Source organism: Ranitomeya variabilis, chromosome 2 (genome assembly GCF_051348905.1).
Source record: "Ranitomeya variabilis isolate aRanVar5 chromosome 2, aRanVar5.hap1, whole genome shotgun sequence".
NCBI classification, from domain to species: domain Eukaryota; kingdom Metazoa; phylum Chordata; class Amphibia; order Anura; family Dendrobatidae; genus Ranitomeya; species Ranitomeya variabilis.
The window spans coordinates 798,450,939-798,468,383 of NC_135233.1; the positions used below are offsets into that span (position 1 = coordinate 798,450,939).

Sequence of the window (17,445 nt, forward strand, 5' to 3'; positions counted from 1 at the left end):
ACAGGGCATCTGCCTTTCCATGTGATTTCTCCACCTAATGTTCCACTGAGAAACTAAAGTTTTGTAGGGACAGGAACCATCTGGTGAATCGGGCATTCCTCTCTTTTGTATTTCTCACCCAGACAAGGGGTGAAGGGTCCATTACCAAACAAAACTGATGCCCGAGCAAATAGTAGCATAGAGACTCCAAGACCCACCTAATCGCCAAGCTCTCTTTCTTCACTATGCTATACTTTTTCTCTGCCGGGGTCAGTTTACTGCTCAAGTAGGTGACTAGATGATCATCCCCGTTCACCTCTTGAGACAGCACCACACCAAGGCCTACCTCTGAGGCATCAGTTTGCACGATAAAGGTTTTCTTGAAGTCAGGGCTGATGATGACAAGCTGTCTACACAATGCCGACTTCAGGGTCTGGAATGCTTCCTCCGCTTGAGGATTCTACCAAACCATCACCGTCTTCTTACCTTTTAACAGGTCCGTTAGGGGTGCTGATTTCCCAGCAAAATTGGGTATAAACCGGCGGTATGACCGAATGATGCCAAGGAATGCCCTCAACTGTTTGGTACTTAAGGGCTTGGGCCAGATTTGAATGGCCTCAATCCTGTTTACTTGGGGCTTGATAACCCTGTGGCCGATCACATAACCTAAGTACCAGGCCTCTGTGAGTCCTAAAGTGAATTTTTTTGGGGTGTGCTGTTAACCCCACGATTCTGAGAGACTCCACCACTGCTTGTACCTGGGACAGGTGGGTATCCCAGTCAGTACTAAAGATGACTATGTCATCCAAATAGGCCGACGCGTAATCCCGATGAGGCACTAACACCTGCCGGGTGCCTGCCTTACAATAGCTCAAATGTAGAGAACCCCATGGATGCCTGTGGTACCTCGCGGATAGCGAACTTTAGATAGGGCAGTAACATGTCCCAATCCCTCCCGTCCTTGGCGACCACCTTTTTAGCATGGACTTAAGAGTCTTATTAAATCTCTCCACCAATCTGTTGGTTTGTGAGTGGTACAACGACGTGCATAGCTGTTTAATCTGGAGCAGCTTACATAGCTCCCTGGTCACCTGGGAAATAAAATGAGTCCCCTGATCTGTAAAACATGGCAAGTAGCTCACATGCTATTAGCTTGGCCAATGTGTGGTGGAGAGGTATTGCCTCTGGGTATCAGGTGGCATAGTCCACTCTGACCAGAATATGTTGATAGCCACTGACGGATTTCACTATGGGGCCTATCAGATCCATTGCAATCCGTTCAAATGGTATCTCTATGATGGGCAGAGGTACCAATGGACTCCGGTAGTTCGCGATGAGTGAGGATAATTGGCACTCCAGACACGTGTCACAGTACCTCTGGACCTCCATGTGTACCCCAGGCCAATGAGCTCCTGCATCTTTTTGGCCCCCAAGCGCCCTCCTAGTATATGGGTGTGAGCCATGTTGGTAGGGTTGGGGCACCACCAGCTGTTACCCCACCTCATCATGGATTTTATCTACCCAGTACAACAAATCCTGGTTGATAGCCATGCGAGGAATAATTGTTTCAGCACCCGGTTGCTGAGCTAACCCATTAATTTCAACCACTCTTTCTCATGTCCAGGCCAGGGTGGGATCCTGGAGCTGAGCTGTCCTGAACTTACCAAGGGACACCACCAAATCAGAGATCGGTAGGTTCTCCTTGACCTCTCCTACCAATACCTTTAGGGGAAGCCTATCGGGGTTACACTCTGTCTCTATGTTGGCGACCACAGGATTTGGGATATTCAGGTTTTGCACCTGGAATAACATTTACCTTGGGAGGGTTAACCCTGGTCTCCCACAGAGTCCAGAACAGGGGCAAGTCTCTTCCCAATACAGTCCCATATGGAAGGGTCTTCACCACAAGTCTTATTTCCCCACATGGTGTGGAAAATGTAACCTCCGCGGTTGGGTACTCCCAGTGTTCCCCATGGATACACACCACCCTCACTGATCCTGAGCTGGCGAGGCCTTATGTGACAGCCGAAGTGGAGCAGTGTCCCGTATAAAGTCCTGAGTGGCTGTATACCGCTCAATCAGTCCTATCACCTGGTCCAGAGTGCTCGGGTCCCCTTGTCAAACCCAACGCTGTATGGATGCTGACAGAGCCCTCACCAGCCAGTCGACCACCACCCTCTCTACCATCTGGACCTGTTAAAGGGTAAGAAGACGGTGATGGTCCGGTGGAATCATCAAGCGGTGGAACATTCCAGTCCCTGAAGTTGGCGTTGTGTGGACAACAGTTCCTCATCAGCCCCGAATTCAAGTAAAGTTTTATCGTGCAAACTGATGCCTCAGAAGTAGGCCTAGGAGCTGTGCTGTCGCAATAGGTGTATGGGGATGAGCATTCAGCCACCTCCAAGTCAGAAAACTGACCCCAGTAGAGAAAAATTATAGCATAGTAGAGAAGAAGTGCTTGACGATTAAATGGGCCTTGGAGTCCCTACACTACTATTTGCTCAGGCATTAGCTATGTTTGGTAACGGACCATTCACCCCTTGTCTGGATGAGAAATGCAAAAGAGAGGAATGCCCAAGTCACCAGATGGTTCCTGACAGAAAGGCGTGTGCACAGCAACTGAATGGTGCTCGGGTAGGTTCCCAAACCGTAGTAATCAATTAAGCATAACCCAGCACTCAACTTAGCGGTGAAATACTGAACGAATTTATTAATCCCAATGTGTGATAAAGACGTTTTGGTCCCAACATGGGGTCTTCATCAGTAACGTATAGAGGGATGTATGGTAGGAAAGACGGCTATGGAAGCCAGTAATACAAGCGTAGAAATGAGGAAGGGGTATCCACTTATGATATGGACATAACCTGTGTCCTGTGGTGCCGCATGTTGGGACCGAAACGTCTTTATCACACATTGGGATTAATAAATTTGTTCAGTATTTCACCGCTAAGTTGAGTGCTGGGTTATGCTTAATTGATTATCAGATGGTTCCTGTCCCTACAAAACTTTAGTTTCTCAGTGGAACACTGGGCCGGGAAATCACAGGGAGATACGGATACCCTGTCATGGGCCCCTGTATGGTGACAGAAGTTCAACCAATTCCCCAATGTATCTAGTTCAAAATACTAAAGTTGACCTACAAAGCCTTCCATAATATGTCTCCTCCATATATATCCGAACTAATATTCCGATATCTTCCAACACGCAACCTCTGGTCCTCCCAATACCTCCACCTCTCATATTTTCTTCACCCAATAGCCTCCAAGTCTATTCAAGAGTATCCCACATCCTCTAGAATTTTGTTCCTCTACACAACCAATTATCAGCCACACTCAGAACTTCCAGACCGAACTAGACATCATACTTCTTCAGGAAAGCTTACAGCCTACAACAACCCACTGCCACCTCACTAGTGATGAGCTAATCTGATTGGGTCGCTGCTTATTCAGCAAGTTATAGTGCTTACCGAATAAGCTACAGTGGGAACCCGGATACATGAAGTGCGCCGGCTGATCAGGTGTCAGGCGCCGCAGCTGCATGTGTCGCGGCTGTGTCACTGTCACAAGACATGCATGGAAAGCCCAACAAACAGGCTCTCCATGAATTTGCTGTGACTGTGACGCAGCCGCAACGCATGTAGCTGCGGCGTCGGATACCTGATCAGCCGGCGTGCTCAATGTATACGGGTTCCCGCTATAGCTCATTCGGTAACCACTATAGTTTGCCGAATAAGCAGGGACCCGATCAAATCTGCTCATCTCTACACCTCACCACCACTGAAATGGCTGCAATCCCCTAACCTACTGTGTCCTTTCCCATTATCCTGTGGCAGTGTCCTCTCTTTTCTGTACCAGTCTGCCATTGTTAGTTTGTTTACCATACTTTATTTTTGTATCTTGTATGTAACCCGCTCTCATGTACAGCATCATGGAATCAGTGGTGCTCTAAAAATTAATAATGTGCTCTAAAAATTATTAATAATAATAATAATAATAATAGTCTCTAACAACATTTAGTATAACAAAAAAAATAAAATTTACATGTGACTATAAATATATTACAGAGTATACAAAATATTATCCATGCTCTCTGCTATTAGAATTACCTCTACAGGGGATTCCAAGATTCCAAATCCTAAATTTTCAGAAATTACAAATGCTTTTGTGATCCAAGTAGTGATGGTATCTGGCACAACAGTGTCTATTTGTAGGAAAGATTCTTGACTAAAAATAAGTAAATAAAACTAATCTGTTATTTATATTATGGGACATTCTGTAGGTTATAATATATAACTGTCTGAAAATAAACAGTAAATGCATGTAACGCACTGTTACATTTTACCCTGTATTAATATTCTCCCACATCCATGTTTCTGGAAAGTAAGATCTGATACGGAATCCACCAACATTGAAAGGATGCCATGTGGGCAAGTCCCCTCTAGTGTCATAATGTGTTTTCACCACTGCAAAAGAAATTGAGATTCTCTGAAGTTATAATAAATTCATAGGCTGATGTGACAGAAAACACATATTTTTAATTCACTGAACTAAGATTGGCATTTGTTAGAAATAGAAATTTTCCCTGTACACATATAATTGAAAGTCAAACATTCAAATGACAACATTTTTAGAACAAAATTATTCATACACAATGACTATGAAATCTGAAATATTTTCCACAATTTTAAGTAGTGGTTAGTGTTGAGCATTCCGATACCGCAAGTATCGGGTATCGGCCGATACTTGCGGGTATCGGAATTCCGATACCGAGATCCGATACTTTTGTGGTATCGGGTATCGGTATCGAAACAACATTAATGTGTAAAACAAAGAATTAAAATAAAAAATATTGCTATACTCACCTCTCCGACGCAGCCTGGACCTCACCGAGGGAACCGGGAGCGTTCTTTGCTTAAAATGCGCGCTTTTACTTCCTTCCGCGACGTCACGGCTTCTGATTGGTCGCGTGCCGCCCATGTGGCCGCGACGCGACCAATCACAGCAAGCCGTGACGTAATTTTCAGGTCCTCAATGCCTAATTCTAGGCATTCAGGATTTTAAAATTACGATCCGGCTTGTGATTGGTCGCGTCGCGGTCACATGGGCGACGCGACCAATCACAAGCCGTGACGTCATGGGAGACAGGAAACGCGCGCATTTTTAAAATTACGTCACGGCTTGTGATTGGTTGCGTGCCGCCCATGTGACCGCGACGCGACCAATCACAGCAAGCCGTGACGTAATTTCAGGTCCTGATGCCTATTTCTGCATTCAGGACCTGAAATTACGTCACGGCTTGCTGTGATTGGTCGCGTCGCGGTCACATGGGCGGCACGCAACCAATCACAAGCCGTGACGTAATTTTAAAAATGCGCGTGTTTCCTGCCTCCCGTGATGTCACAGCTTGTGATTGGTCGCGTCGCCCATGTGACCGCGACGCGACCAATCACAAGCCGGATCGTAATTTTAAAATCCTGAATGCCTAGAATTAGGCATTGAGGACCTGAAAATTACGTCACGGCTTGCTGTGATTGGTCGCGTCGCAGCCACATGGGCGGCACGCGACCAATCAGAAGCCGTGACGTCGCGGAAGGAAGTAAAAGCGCGCATTTTAAGCAAAGAAGGCTCCCGGTTCCCTCGGTAAGGTCCAGGCTGCGTCGGAGAGGTGAGTATAGCAATATTTTTTATTTTAATTCTTTATTTTACACATTAATATGGATCCCAGGGCCTGAAGGAGAGTTTCCTCTCCTTCAGACCCTGGGAACCATCAGTGATACCGTCCGATACTTGAGTCCCATTGACTTGTATTGGTATCGGGTATCGGTATCGGATTAGATCCGATACTTTGCCGGTATCGCCCGATACTTTCCGATACCGATACTTTCAAGTATCGGACGGTATCGCTCAACACTAGTAGTGGTATTAGTGTTTTCAGAAAACTATATCTAATTTACTATGTAAAATAAACCATCATGTCCAGGGTAAGTATCCAATACCCAGAACATCAGTAAAAGCATATACTAAAATTGTTAAGATCTGTTTAATGATCCAAATACATAAGCGACCCCATACCAAAAAGTTTTTTGTTTTAATCAAATTTATTTTATTTGCAAATCTCCATACAGTCATGGACGAAAGTATTGGCACCCTTCAAATTGTTCCAGAAAATTAAGTATTTATTCCATAAAATGATTGCAATTACAGATGTTTTGTTATGCACACATTTATTTCGCTTGTGTGTATTGGAAAAATACAAAAAAATAGAAAAAAGGCAAATTGGACATAATTTCATACATAACTCCAAAAATGGGCAGGACAAAAAGGTTAGCAACCAAAACTTAATATTTGGACTACATAACTGCAATCAATCACTTCCTTTATCCATCAACATGCTTCTTACACCTCTCAGCTGGAATTTTGTACCTCTCTGCTTTAGCAAACTGTTCCAGATCTCTCATATTTGAAGGGTGCCTTCTCACAACAGCAATTTTAAGATCTTCCCACAGGTAATCAATGGGATTTAAATCCGTATTCATTGCTGGCCACTTCATAACTTTCAAGCGCTTTGTTTCCATCCATTTCTGGGTGATTCTTGAAGTATTTTTGGGGTCATTGTCCTACTGGAAGACTCATGAACTAGGTTGTAAACCAAGTTTTCTGACAGAGTGCAATACATTGCAACCCAAAACCCTTTGGTAATCTTCAGGTTTCATGATGCCTTGCACTTAGTCAAGCCACCCAGCTCTGAATGCATCAAAATAACTCTAAAACATGTTTGAACCTCCACCATATGTGACTGTAGGTACTGTGTTCTTTTCTTTGTAGGTCTCACTCCATTTTTGGGAAATAGTAGAATGATGTGATTTACCAAAAAGCCCTATCTTGGTCTCATCTGTCCACAACACACTTTCCCAAAAGGATTTTGGCTTACTTACATTTTGCAAACTCCAGTGTTGCTTTTTTGTGTTTCTGTGTCAGCAGTGGGGTCCTCCTGGGTCTCCTGCAATTGCATTCAAATTTCGCTCTGACACTGATACACCATGAGCATGCTGCTTATCCACCATCTGGAATATACTGCGCTGCAACCTTCCATCACATTTTCTCTGCTGTCGATGTCAGGGAGATTAGCTACAGTGCAATAGGTTCTTAATTATGTTGTGCACCATGGGCAAAGGAACATCATCAATATCTCTGGACTTCTAACCTTGAGATGGTTAATATTACTCAACAATATTGGTTCTCAAGTCCTCAGGCAGTTCTCTTCTCCTCTTTCTGTTCTCCATGCTGAGCATAACACACAATGCAAAGATTGAGTCAACTTCTTCCCTTTTCATCTGGTCTCAGGTATGATTTTTATATTGCCCATGCCTGTTACTTGTCACAGGTGAGTTTGAATGAGCATCACATGCTTGAAACAAAGTTATTTACCCACAATTTTGGAAAGGTGTCAACAATTTTGTTCAGCCCAGTTTTGGCGTTTTGTGTGAAATGATTTCCAATGTTCCTTTTTTTTCTCTATTTTTGTATTGTTCCAATACACACAAAATGAATAAACACATGCATAACAAAATATGTGTAATTTTCTGGGAAAAATACTTAATTTTATTGCACAATTGCCAAGGTGCCAACAATTTTGGCCATGACTGTATATTTTCCATTTTCGAGAGCATAATCATGCTTGGTATAGGGAAAAAACAAACAAACAGTACTTCAATAGATTTGAAAATAAAATACAATTACAATTACTATCACATGCAGCGTTGGACTGGAGCACCTTGGGCCCACCAGAGAAAATCATTCTTGGGGCCCACTATGTAGCTACATAAAAATAAATACAAGACTACTAATTGTGTGGTAAAACACACTAATATCAGGGTATAATATAAGGTAGTACATGTCTTAATTATGTAGCAGGGGTTGGGGTAGCCCCCCTCATAGGATATAATGTATCCCCCTCATAGAATATAATGTAGCCCCCCTCATAGAGTATAATGTAGCCTCCCTCATAGAATATAATGCATCCCACCTCATAAAATAATGTAGCCCCCTCAAAGAATATAATGCAGCCCACCTCATAGAATATAATGCAGCACCCCACAAAATATAATGCAACCCCTTCATAAGGTATAATGTAGTCCACACCATAGAATATAAGGTAGCACCCTCATAGGGTATAATGCAGCCATCTCATATAGTATAATGCAGCCCCCCATAGAGTATACTTTATCCCCCTCATAGGGCATAATACTGCCCCCTCATATAGTATGATGTAGCCCCGCCAGAATATAATGTAGTCCCCTGAGAGAATAATGTAATGCAGCCTCACCACAGAATATAATGTAGCCTCCATAGAGTATACTGTAGCCCTACATCATATAGTATGATGATATTAGAAATCCCCAAATCATATTATTAGTCTGGGACAACACATGTGTGTTGTATACAACCAGACCCATCAATTAGCTCCAAATAACATAAAAAAAACAGGAGAAACCGGAGCATATTTATGTAGAAAAAGGTATACTTTATTATAGCAAAAGACAATAAAAACAGCAATGACACTAAAAAGTATGTGATGAATACCATGATACACAAATAGAGGAAGGCATCCACCCCTTTAAACTCCCCATGTATATGCTTAATCCAGGAGGGAAATCCCTTCCATACAGTGCAACCAGGTAAGGTGACTATCAGGTAATCAGTTATCAGGATAGAAAAATACAACAAAAAAATATGTATTAGCCAAATAAGGCCAAGTCAGCTTACCGGGGTACAAAAAAGGGGAGTAGAGGAGCGGAGTCCCGCCAGAGTAGCAGCCCCCCGACACGTGTTTCGCGGCTCAGAAACGCCGCTTTTTCAAGGAAGTACACACTTAGTGAAAAAGGGCCTGTATTTAACCTGGCTGACCCCCGTCACATGTATATATTCATCCAATTGCAGCGGCGCCGGCGGCGCATGCGCACGGCGACGGACGGGTCCACCATGGGGGCAGGGCGTCAGGCCGAGTGCGCACGCGCCGGGAAGGAACCCGGAGCGTCCGCACTGACATAGGGACGCCCGCCTACATGTAGGAGCCTCCCACCAACCGGGCGATGCGCACGGCCGCTGGATAGGAGTAAATACTTAAAGACCCAGCACAGGAGCCTGATGTGATGATCTATCTACAAGGCATGGAACACACAATGAGAACTCAATATAAATAAATTATATATGCAACAATCTACATTAATATAATATACAGTGCATGGTGGAGACACATATAAAATGAGGAAGAAAGTATGTGCCCATGATAATGAAGACAATGGATATATAAAAAACATAGTTAATAAATATTAGCTAGAGCAGATATATTATAGAGATACAATATATTAAATAGTACAACGCTGTATCAATTTATATAAACGCTGATAATGGAGTTAAATGTATATCCAATAAGTGACACAGTTATCGTTATATACAGCACAAAACAGCCCATGTAATTAATATATGACATAAATAGCACATGTGATATAATAGTTAATTATGTGTTCCACAGCTTATCCAAATCTTGAGACACCAGGAACTCCAGACTAGCGGATCCAAGTGGACGGAGCAAGGAGGGAGCCAAAGCCAAAAAGAAGGCCCACAGGTAAGAGAAATAGTTAATGCTGTAAAGACGAAAACAACAAGATTAAAAATAAAAAGTGAAATAAAAACAAAGCAAACTGGCGAGATAATGAGGACCCATTGATATCACATATAAGTTACTAAAGGTATGGAGCAAAACTCAGGGACTCATTGAGTCCCTTCGGAGTCACGGTATCCAAAAGGACAATCCATTTTGTCTCAATTTGTGCGAGACGTTTTTTGTTGTCTCCACCCCTCACACCCAGATGGAGCGCATCAATTCCCCGAACAGAGAGTAGTTTAGAGTTGCAGTTATGGTGCAACCAAAAATGCCGGGGGAGTGTTTTCAAATCTATTTCTGTGGGCACCGTCTTGGCCGTGTCAATGTCCCGCACATGCTCACGTATGCGGACCCTAAATTCACGTGTGGTAAGGCCCACGTAGATCTTTGGACATGGGCATGTTGCATAGTAAATGATGTTAGTCGACCCACAAGAGATCCGATGTCTTATCTGGAAGGTTCTTAAGCCATCGCTAGATTTAAATTCAGAGCAGCGCAGGACATTGGCGCAGGCAAGACAGTGCCCACATGAGGTGCAACCCGGGCGGGGACCAGCAGTACCAAAGGGAGAATTAATAGTAGGAATATAATGGCTTCTGACTAACATATCGCCAAGGTTCATACCCCTCCTCGGCGTCATGAGAGGGAAGTCGCCCAGGGAAACACGCAGGGAAGGCTCAGTCTTAAGTACAGGCCAATGCTTTTTAAGAATTGTGCGCATGCTCTCCCACTCATGATTAAAGGTGGAGATGAATCGAATATGATCACCTCCACCTTCAGCTCGACGTCGAGTGGCAGGGTGCAATAGCTCACTCCTCTGGGTTCTGCGGGCACGGTCATAACCAGCCTTAATGGATCTGCGGCTATAGCCGCGGTCCCTGAACCTCTGTTTTAGGTCATCTGACCGTGCCTCGAATTTGGTCTCAGAAGAACAGATCTGCCGCATCCTGAGGAACTGTCCGATCGGGACGGCCCTCACCGTGGCTGGGTAGTGAGCAGAAGTGGCATGCAATAGAGAATTCACTGAGGTAGACTTCCTAAAGACATCCGTCTGGATGCGCCGGTCAGAGTCTACCTCCAGACGGACATCCAGGAAGTCCACAGCGGTCTCACTATAGGTATACGTGAGCCGTATATTCTGTCTATTGTTATTTAAAGTAGCCATAAATTTCTCGAGCTGGTGGGCAGACCCCCCCCACAAAAACAGAATATCGTCAATATAGCGATACCAGCACAGCACATGGGCAGCAGCAGGTGGGCCCCCGTCACCAAAAATCTCTCCCTCCCAGGCGCCAAGGAAGAGATTGGCGTACGAGGGCGCACATGCCGCGCCCATGGCCGTGCCACGCTTCTGTAGATAAAATCTGTCTTTAAAGACGAAAAAGTTGTGGGTGAGGATATACTCCACCAGCTCGAGAATCAGCTCACTCAGAGGGCCGCCCAGATCGGAGGCCCCCAAGAAACGGCGAACAGCAGCCAACCCATAAGAGTGATCAATGCACGTGTAAAGCCCCTCGACGTCGGCGGTAACCAAAATTGTGTCATCATCCACAAGGATGCCATCGACCCTCGACAGGACGTCCGTGGTGTCTCTAATGTATGACGGCAATGTCTCAACAAATGGTTTGAGGTAAAAGTCAACAAATTGACATACCGGATCACAGATGCCGTCAATACCTGACACAATAGGACGTCCCGGAGGATCGAGGGCATCCTTGTGGATCTTTGGTAGTAAATAAAATGTGGGGACCCTGGGTGACCTGACAATAAGTCCATCAAGTACCTGTTTGGTAATGACATTGGCCTCAAAGGCCCCCACAAGTATGTCCTGTAATTCCCGCGAGAAGGAGGTCAAGGGACTGGAGGGAAGCTTGATGTAAGTGCTAGAGTCTTTGAGCTGACGGAAAACTTCCCGCTCGTATTTCACACATGGCCAAACCACCACGTTCCCCCCCTTGTCTGCTGGCTTAAATACTACATCTTTCATATCTTTAAGTTGTCTAATAGCAAGGCGCTGTTGCGATGTTAAATTATCATACGTGCGCCGTGAGGAGAGTTTCTTGAAATCCTCACTCACCAGCTTAGTGAAAATTTCAATTGCTGGTGATAGAGCCAAGGGGGGGAACCTGGCGGACTTGGGACGGGTGAATGGTGGAAACTTACTTGAGCTTGGCATTTGTTGCTCCTCAAGCAAATCCTCCAGATCCCGAAGAGTCTCCCTCTCGCAGTCACTCAGGTCCCTACTGTTGTGAAGTTTCTTAAAAATCAATTTACGTGAAAATAAATGAAGGTCTTTCAATGCTGAAAAATAATTGAAAGAGTTAGTGGGAGAGAATGTCAGGCCTCTACTCAGAACCTCTATCTGATTTACTGAAAGAGTATGTGTAGATAGGTTGATCACCTGTAGCAATCCCTGCGTGCTCACCTGGGCAACCCTCCCTCCAGTGATCTTGGTTTTGGCCAATTGTCTTGTGGCCATTCTTTTGTTGTCACTCAATCCTGTAGACGTCGAACCACTGGGCTGAGACACGGTAGTAGTATCATCATCATTATTAGATCTATTGGAGCGTGTGGAGGTGGACCTCGACCTAGAATGGTAGTTGTTCCTAGATCTTGCACGGGACCGACCATATGAATGTTGCCATCTATACATGCGTCCGAGATGTTTGTCCTGAGCATCCCTTTGAAATTTCTTAGATTTAGTTGCCTGAATCTCATTGGCCCACCTCTGAAGCTCCAAATCAAGCTCATCATTTAGTTTTTTTAGGGGGTCCCCCGTCAAATCCCTATGTAGGATGGCTTGCAAAGTATCAATCTCGGTCTCCATGCTCTCCAGTGATTTCTGGTTCATTTGTTTAAGGAGAACCATGAAGCCCTTGGAACAGTTATTAATTAAATCTTCCCACTTCCCTTTTATATCCTCATCCTCTATGGGAAAAGAGGGGAACACCTGAATGCGGAGTCCCCTCGGGATAAGGTCCTTTTGGATGTATTTATCCAGAAACTCGTGATTCCACCAAATGCGCGTTCTTTTGCGCAAAAGATCCTTGAAACGTATAATCGTCTCATGTAACTCCTTACTGGGCCCTTCATTACCCCCTTCTATGTTATCATGGAACACCTCATTCAATTGTGCACGCCAGGTACGATCCCGTGCACGGAAATCCATGAATGTAGAGGAAAAAGCTGTGAAACACACAGAAAGAATAAATGATATTAGAAATCCCCAAATCATATTATTAGTCTGGGACAACACATGTGTGTTGTATACAACCAGACCCATCAATTAGCTCCAAATAACATAAAAAAAACAGGAGAAACCGGAGCATATTTATGTAGAAAAAGGTATACTTTATTATAGCAAAAGACAATAAAAACAGCAATGACACTAAAAAGTATGTGATGAATACCATGATACACAAATAGAGGAAGGCATCCACCCCTTTAAACTCCCCATGTATATGCTTAATCCAGGAGGGAAATCCCTTCCATACAGTGCAACCAGGTAAGGTGACTATCAGGTAATCAGTTATCAGGATAGAAAAATACAACAAAAAAATATGTATTAGCCAAATAAGGCCAAGTCAGCTTACCGGGGTACAAAAAAGGGGAGTAGAGGAGCGGAGTCCCGCCAGAGTAGCAGCCCCCCGACACGTGTTTCGCGGCTCAGAAACGCCGCTTTTTCAAGGAAGTACACACTTAGTGAAAAAGGGCCTGTATTTACCCTGGCTGACCCCCGTCACATGTATATATTCATCCAATTGCAGCGGCGCCGAGGAGGGGTATGAACCTTGGCGATATGTTAGTCAGAAGCCATTATATTCCTACTATTAATTCTCCCTTTGGTACTGCTGGTCCCCGCCCGGGTTGCACCTCATGTGGGCACTGTCTTGCCTGCGCCAATGTCCTGCGCTGCTCTGAATTTAAATCTAGCGATGGCTTAAGAACCTTCCAGATAAGACATCGGATCTCTTGTGGGTCGACTAACATCATTTACTATGCAACATGCCCATGTCCAAAGATCTACGTGGGCCTTACCACACGTGAATTTAGGGTCCGCATACGTGAGCATGTGCGGGACATTGACGCGGCCAAGACGGTGCCCACAGAAATAGATTTGAAAACACTCCCCCGGCATTTTTGGTTGCACCATAACTGCAACTCTAAACTACTCTCTGTTCGGGGAATTGATGCGCTCCATCTGGGTGTGAGGGGTGGAGACAACAAAAAACGTCTCGCACAAATTGAGACAAAATGGATTGTCCTTTTGGATACCGTGACTCCGAAGGGACTCAATGAGTCCCTGAGTTTTGCTCCATACCTTTAGTAACTTATATGTGATATCAATGGGTCCTCATTATCTCGCCAGTTTGCTTTGTTTTTATTTCACTTTTTATTTTTAATCTTGTTGTTTTCGTCTTTACAGCATTAACTATTTCTCTTACCTGTGGGCCTTCTTTTTGGCTTTGGCTCCCTCCTTGCTCCGTCCACTTGGATCCGCTAGTCTGGAGTTCCTGGTGTCTCAAGATTTGGATAAGCTGTGGAACACATAATTAACTATTATATCACATGTGCTATTTATGTCATATATTAATTACATGGGCTGTTTTGTGCTGTATATAACGATAACTGTGTCACTTATTGGATATACATTTAACTCCATTATCAGCGTTTATATAAATTGATACAGCGTTGTACTATTTAATATATTGTATCTCTATAATATATCTGCTCTAGCTAATATTTATTAACTATGTTTTTTATATATCCATTGTCTTCATTATCATGGGCACATACTTTCTTCCTCATTTTATATGTGTCTCCACCATGCACTGTATATTATATTAATGTAGATTGTTGCATATATAATTTATTTATATTGAGTTCTCATTGTGTGTTCCATGCCTTGTAGATAGATCATCACATCAGGCTCCTGTGCTGGGTCTTTAAGTATTTACTCCTATCCAGCGGCCGTGCGCATCGCCCGGTTGGTGGAAGGCTCCTACATGTAGGCGGGCGTCCCTATGTCAGTGCGGACGCTCCGGGTTCCTTCCCGGCGCGTGCGCACTCGGCCTGACGCCCTGCCCCCATGGTGGACCCGTCCGTCGCCGTGCGCATGCGCCGCCGGCGCCGCTGCAATTGGATGAATATATACATGTGACGGGGGTCAGCCAGGTTAAATACAGGCCCTTTTTCACTAAGTGTGTACTTCCTTGAAAAAGCGGCGTTTCTGAGCCGCGAAACACGTGTCGGGGGGCTGCTACTCTGGCGGGACTCCGCTCCTCTACTCCCCTTTTTTGTACCCCGGTAAGCTGACTTGGCCTTATTTGGCTAATACATATTTTTTTGTTGTATTTTTCTATCCTGATAACTGATTACCTGATAGTCACCTTACCTGGTTGCACTGTATGGAAGGGATTTCCCTCCTGGATTAAGCATATACATGGGGAGTTTAAAGGGGTGGATGCCTTCCTCTATTTGTGTATCATGGTATTCATCACATACTTTTTAGTGTCATTGCTGTTTTTATTGTCTTTTGCTATAATAAAGTATACCTTTTTCTACATAAATATGCTCCGGTTTCTCCTGTTTTTTTATTTTTATCATATAGTATGATGTAGCCCCCAGAATATAATGTAGTCCCATGAGATTATAATGCAGTCCCACCACAGAATATAATGCAGCCTCCTCATAAAGTATAATGCAGCCCCCCTCATAGGGCATAATGCATCCCCTCTCCACCTCCATAATTGTTCTACCCCTCCACCTCATCATTGCCTTCTCCCCCACCACCCCTATCATTGCTCTTTCCACCACCTCCATAATTGCCTTCTCCCCCACAACCCCATCATTGCCCATTCCACCACCACCATTGTCTTTTCCACCACTACCATCATTGTCCTTTACACCACAAACATCATTGCCCATTTCAACGCTCCCATCATTGCCCATTTCAACAGCTCCATCATTGCCTCCCCCACCACCATCATTGTCCTTTCCACCACAACCTTCATTTCCCATTTCACCACTTCCATCATTGCCTCCTTCCCCACCACCCCCATTGTCTTTCCCCACCACCCCATCATTGCCAATCTCTAATACATACACACACAAAGCACCCCACCACATACACACACACCACTGCACCACTCTCTCACACACAAAGCACCTCATCGCACCACATACACACAGGCACACACACGCAGACAGACAGACACACAGCACCACTCACCTCTCGCAGCACATCCCGGCAGCCTCTTCCTCGCTGGCAGCTTTCTGTCTGATGATGATGATGTCATCCAGCTGCTCTGTCTCAGACAGGACGCAGGATGCTGGGATGTGCTGTGAGAGGTAAGTAGTGCTGTGTTTCTGTCTGCATGCGTGTGTATGTGGTGCGGTGCTTTGTGTATGAGTGTGAGAGTGGTGCAGTGGTAGTAGGGCTTTACATGCAGGCAGTGTTAGCTGCAGCCTGCAGCTAACACTGCCCACTACTAAAGTGAAATGGTATTCACTCCTCTCCATACCCATGGGGCCGTGGGGAAGCAGGAATATTAATTTCTCTTTAGCGGCCGGGACAGGCGTGGCTTCCTGTCACCCACTACTACTCCACTGGCACAGGTCAGGCCCCCTTGACTCAAGCCCTATAGCCACTGTCTAGGGGCCCCTAGAGCAGTGAGGGCCTTAGGCAGCTGCTGGCCAGTATGCCAGCAGGTGTCAGTGCCTGGGCTCACAGAAAAATCCTCCGGCTCTCCGGTGGGCCAGTACGACTCTGACTACATGGTAGTCAGTTCAGAGTTTGCCAACTCCACAAAACTGTCATGTTCAGATGTCACAGGTTATGTAATTAACCTACATAAATTAATATATTAATTACATGGGCATTAATTTAATTTTGCTAAATGATATATGCCCAGATGAAGAGCATTGATAAGAATGTGTGCTACATCCAAAATGCTCTGTAGCAAAAGCAACAACTAATTGATTGTAATGATCATGCTATCTTGTAACATAATTTTAGAGGGCTAAAACAGGGTGTCCAATAAAGGACCGGAAACCTTTTCATAATTAGTGCATAGCATTACATTTTGTGCATTCTTTTCAGATATCTTATTTGAAAGTTGAAGCCAGCAACTTTCTCACCTGAAACAAAGTGTAAGATGTATCAACAGATACAGAAAAATCATCGCATGCATCTTCAAGGAGATCAAATATGCATATTCTTAGACCTGTTTGAAGTACCATTTTACTGACTTTATTTATAGGTGCTAACACTGCTTTACTATACATATCCAGAATTGTGCATCTAGAACCATTTCCATCAAGGAACACCCAAACATAATTTCAGCAGTCTTGGTGATTAGTAGACTCTTTGTATGAGAAACAACTGAGATAATCTCTGAAATCCATGGAGAGAAACTTTTGGATTAAGTTCCATTGTTTCTTCAATAGATGTCCCAATTTCTTCACACATTTACCCTTATCTAAAGTGGGGGAAAAAAGTATTTGATCTCTTGCTGATTTTGTAAATTTGCCTACTGACAAAGACATGAACAGTCTATAATTTTAAGGGTAGATTAATTTTAACATTGAGAGATAGAATATCAAAAATAAAATCCAGAAAATCACATTGTATAAATTATATATATTTATTTGCATTTATTTGCCAACATCATGCTGAGTGACAGCCATCTTTCCACAGTTTGGTAACGAGGAGCCAGCTGTCAATCAGTATGATGTTGGCAGTCATGCCCTATCAACAGAGCAGAGTAGAAGAGAAGCTGCTGCTCTATCGATGTGACA

General features: G+C 44.2%; 1 protein-coding gene across 2 annotated transcripts in view; it reads right to left on the reverse strand.

The window, feature by feature from the left end:
- Positions 1-17,445, reverse strand: part of CD109 (CD109 molecule) — a 444,636-nt gene that overhangs the window by 152,322 nt on the left and 274,869 nt on the right. For both annotated transcript variants that reach the window (XM_077289898.1, XM_077289899.1), the window contains 2 exons: positions 4,321-4,441; positions 4,085-4,202 (listed from right to left, as the gene is read on the reverse strand). In XM_077289898.1, coding sequence (XP_077146013.1) covers positions 4,085-4,202; positions 4,321-4,441 — 239 coding nt within the window. The remainder of the gene's footprint in view (positions 1-4,084; positions 4,203-4,320; positions 4,442-17,445) is intronic.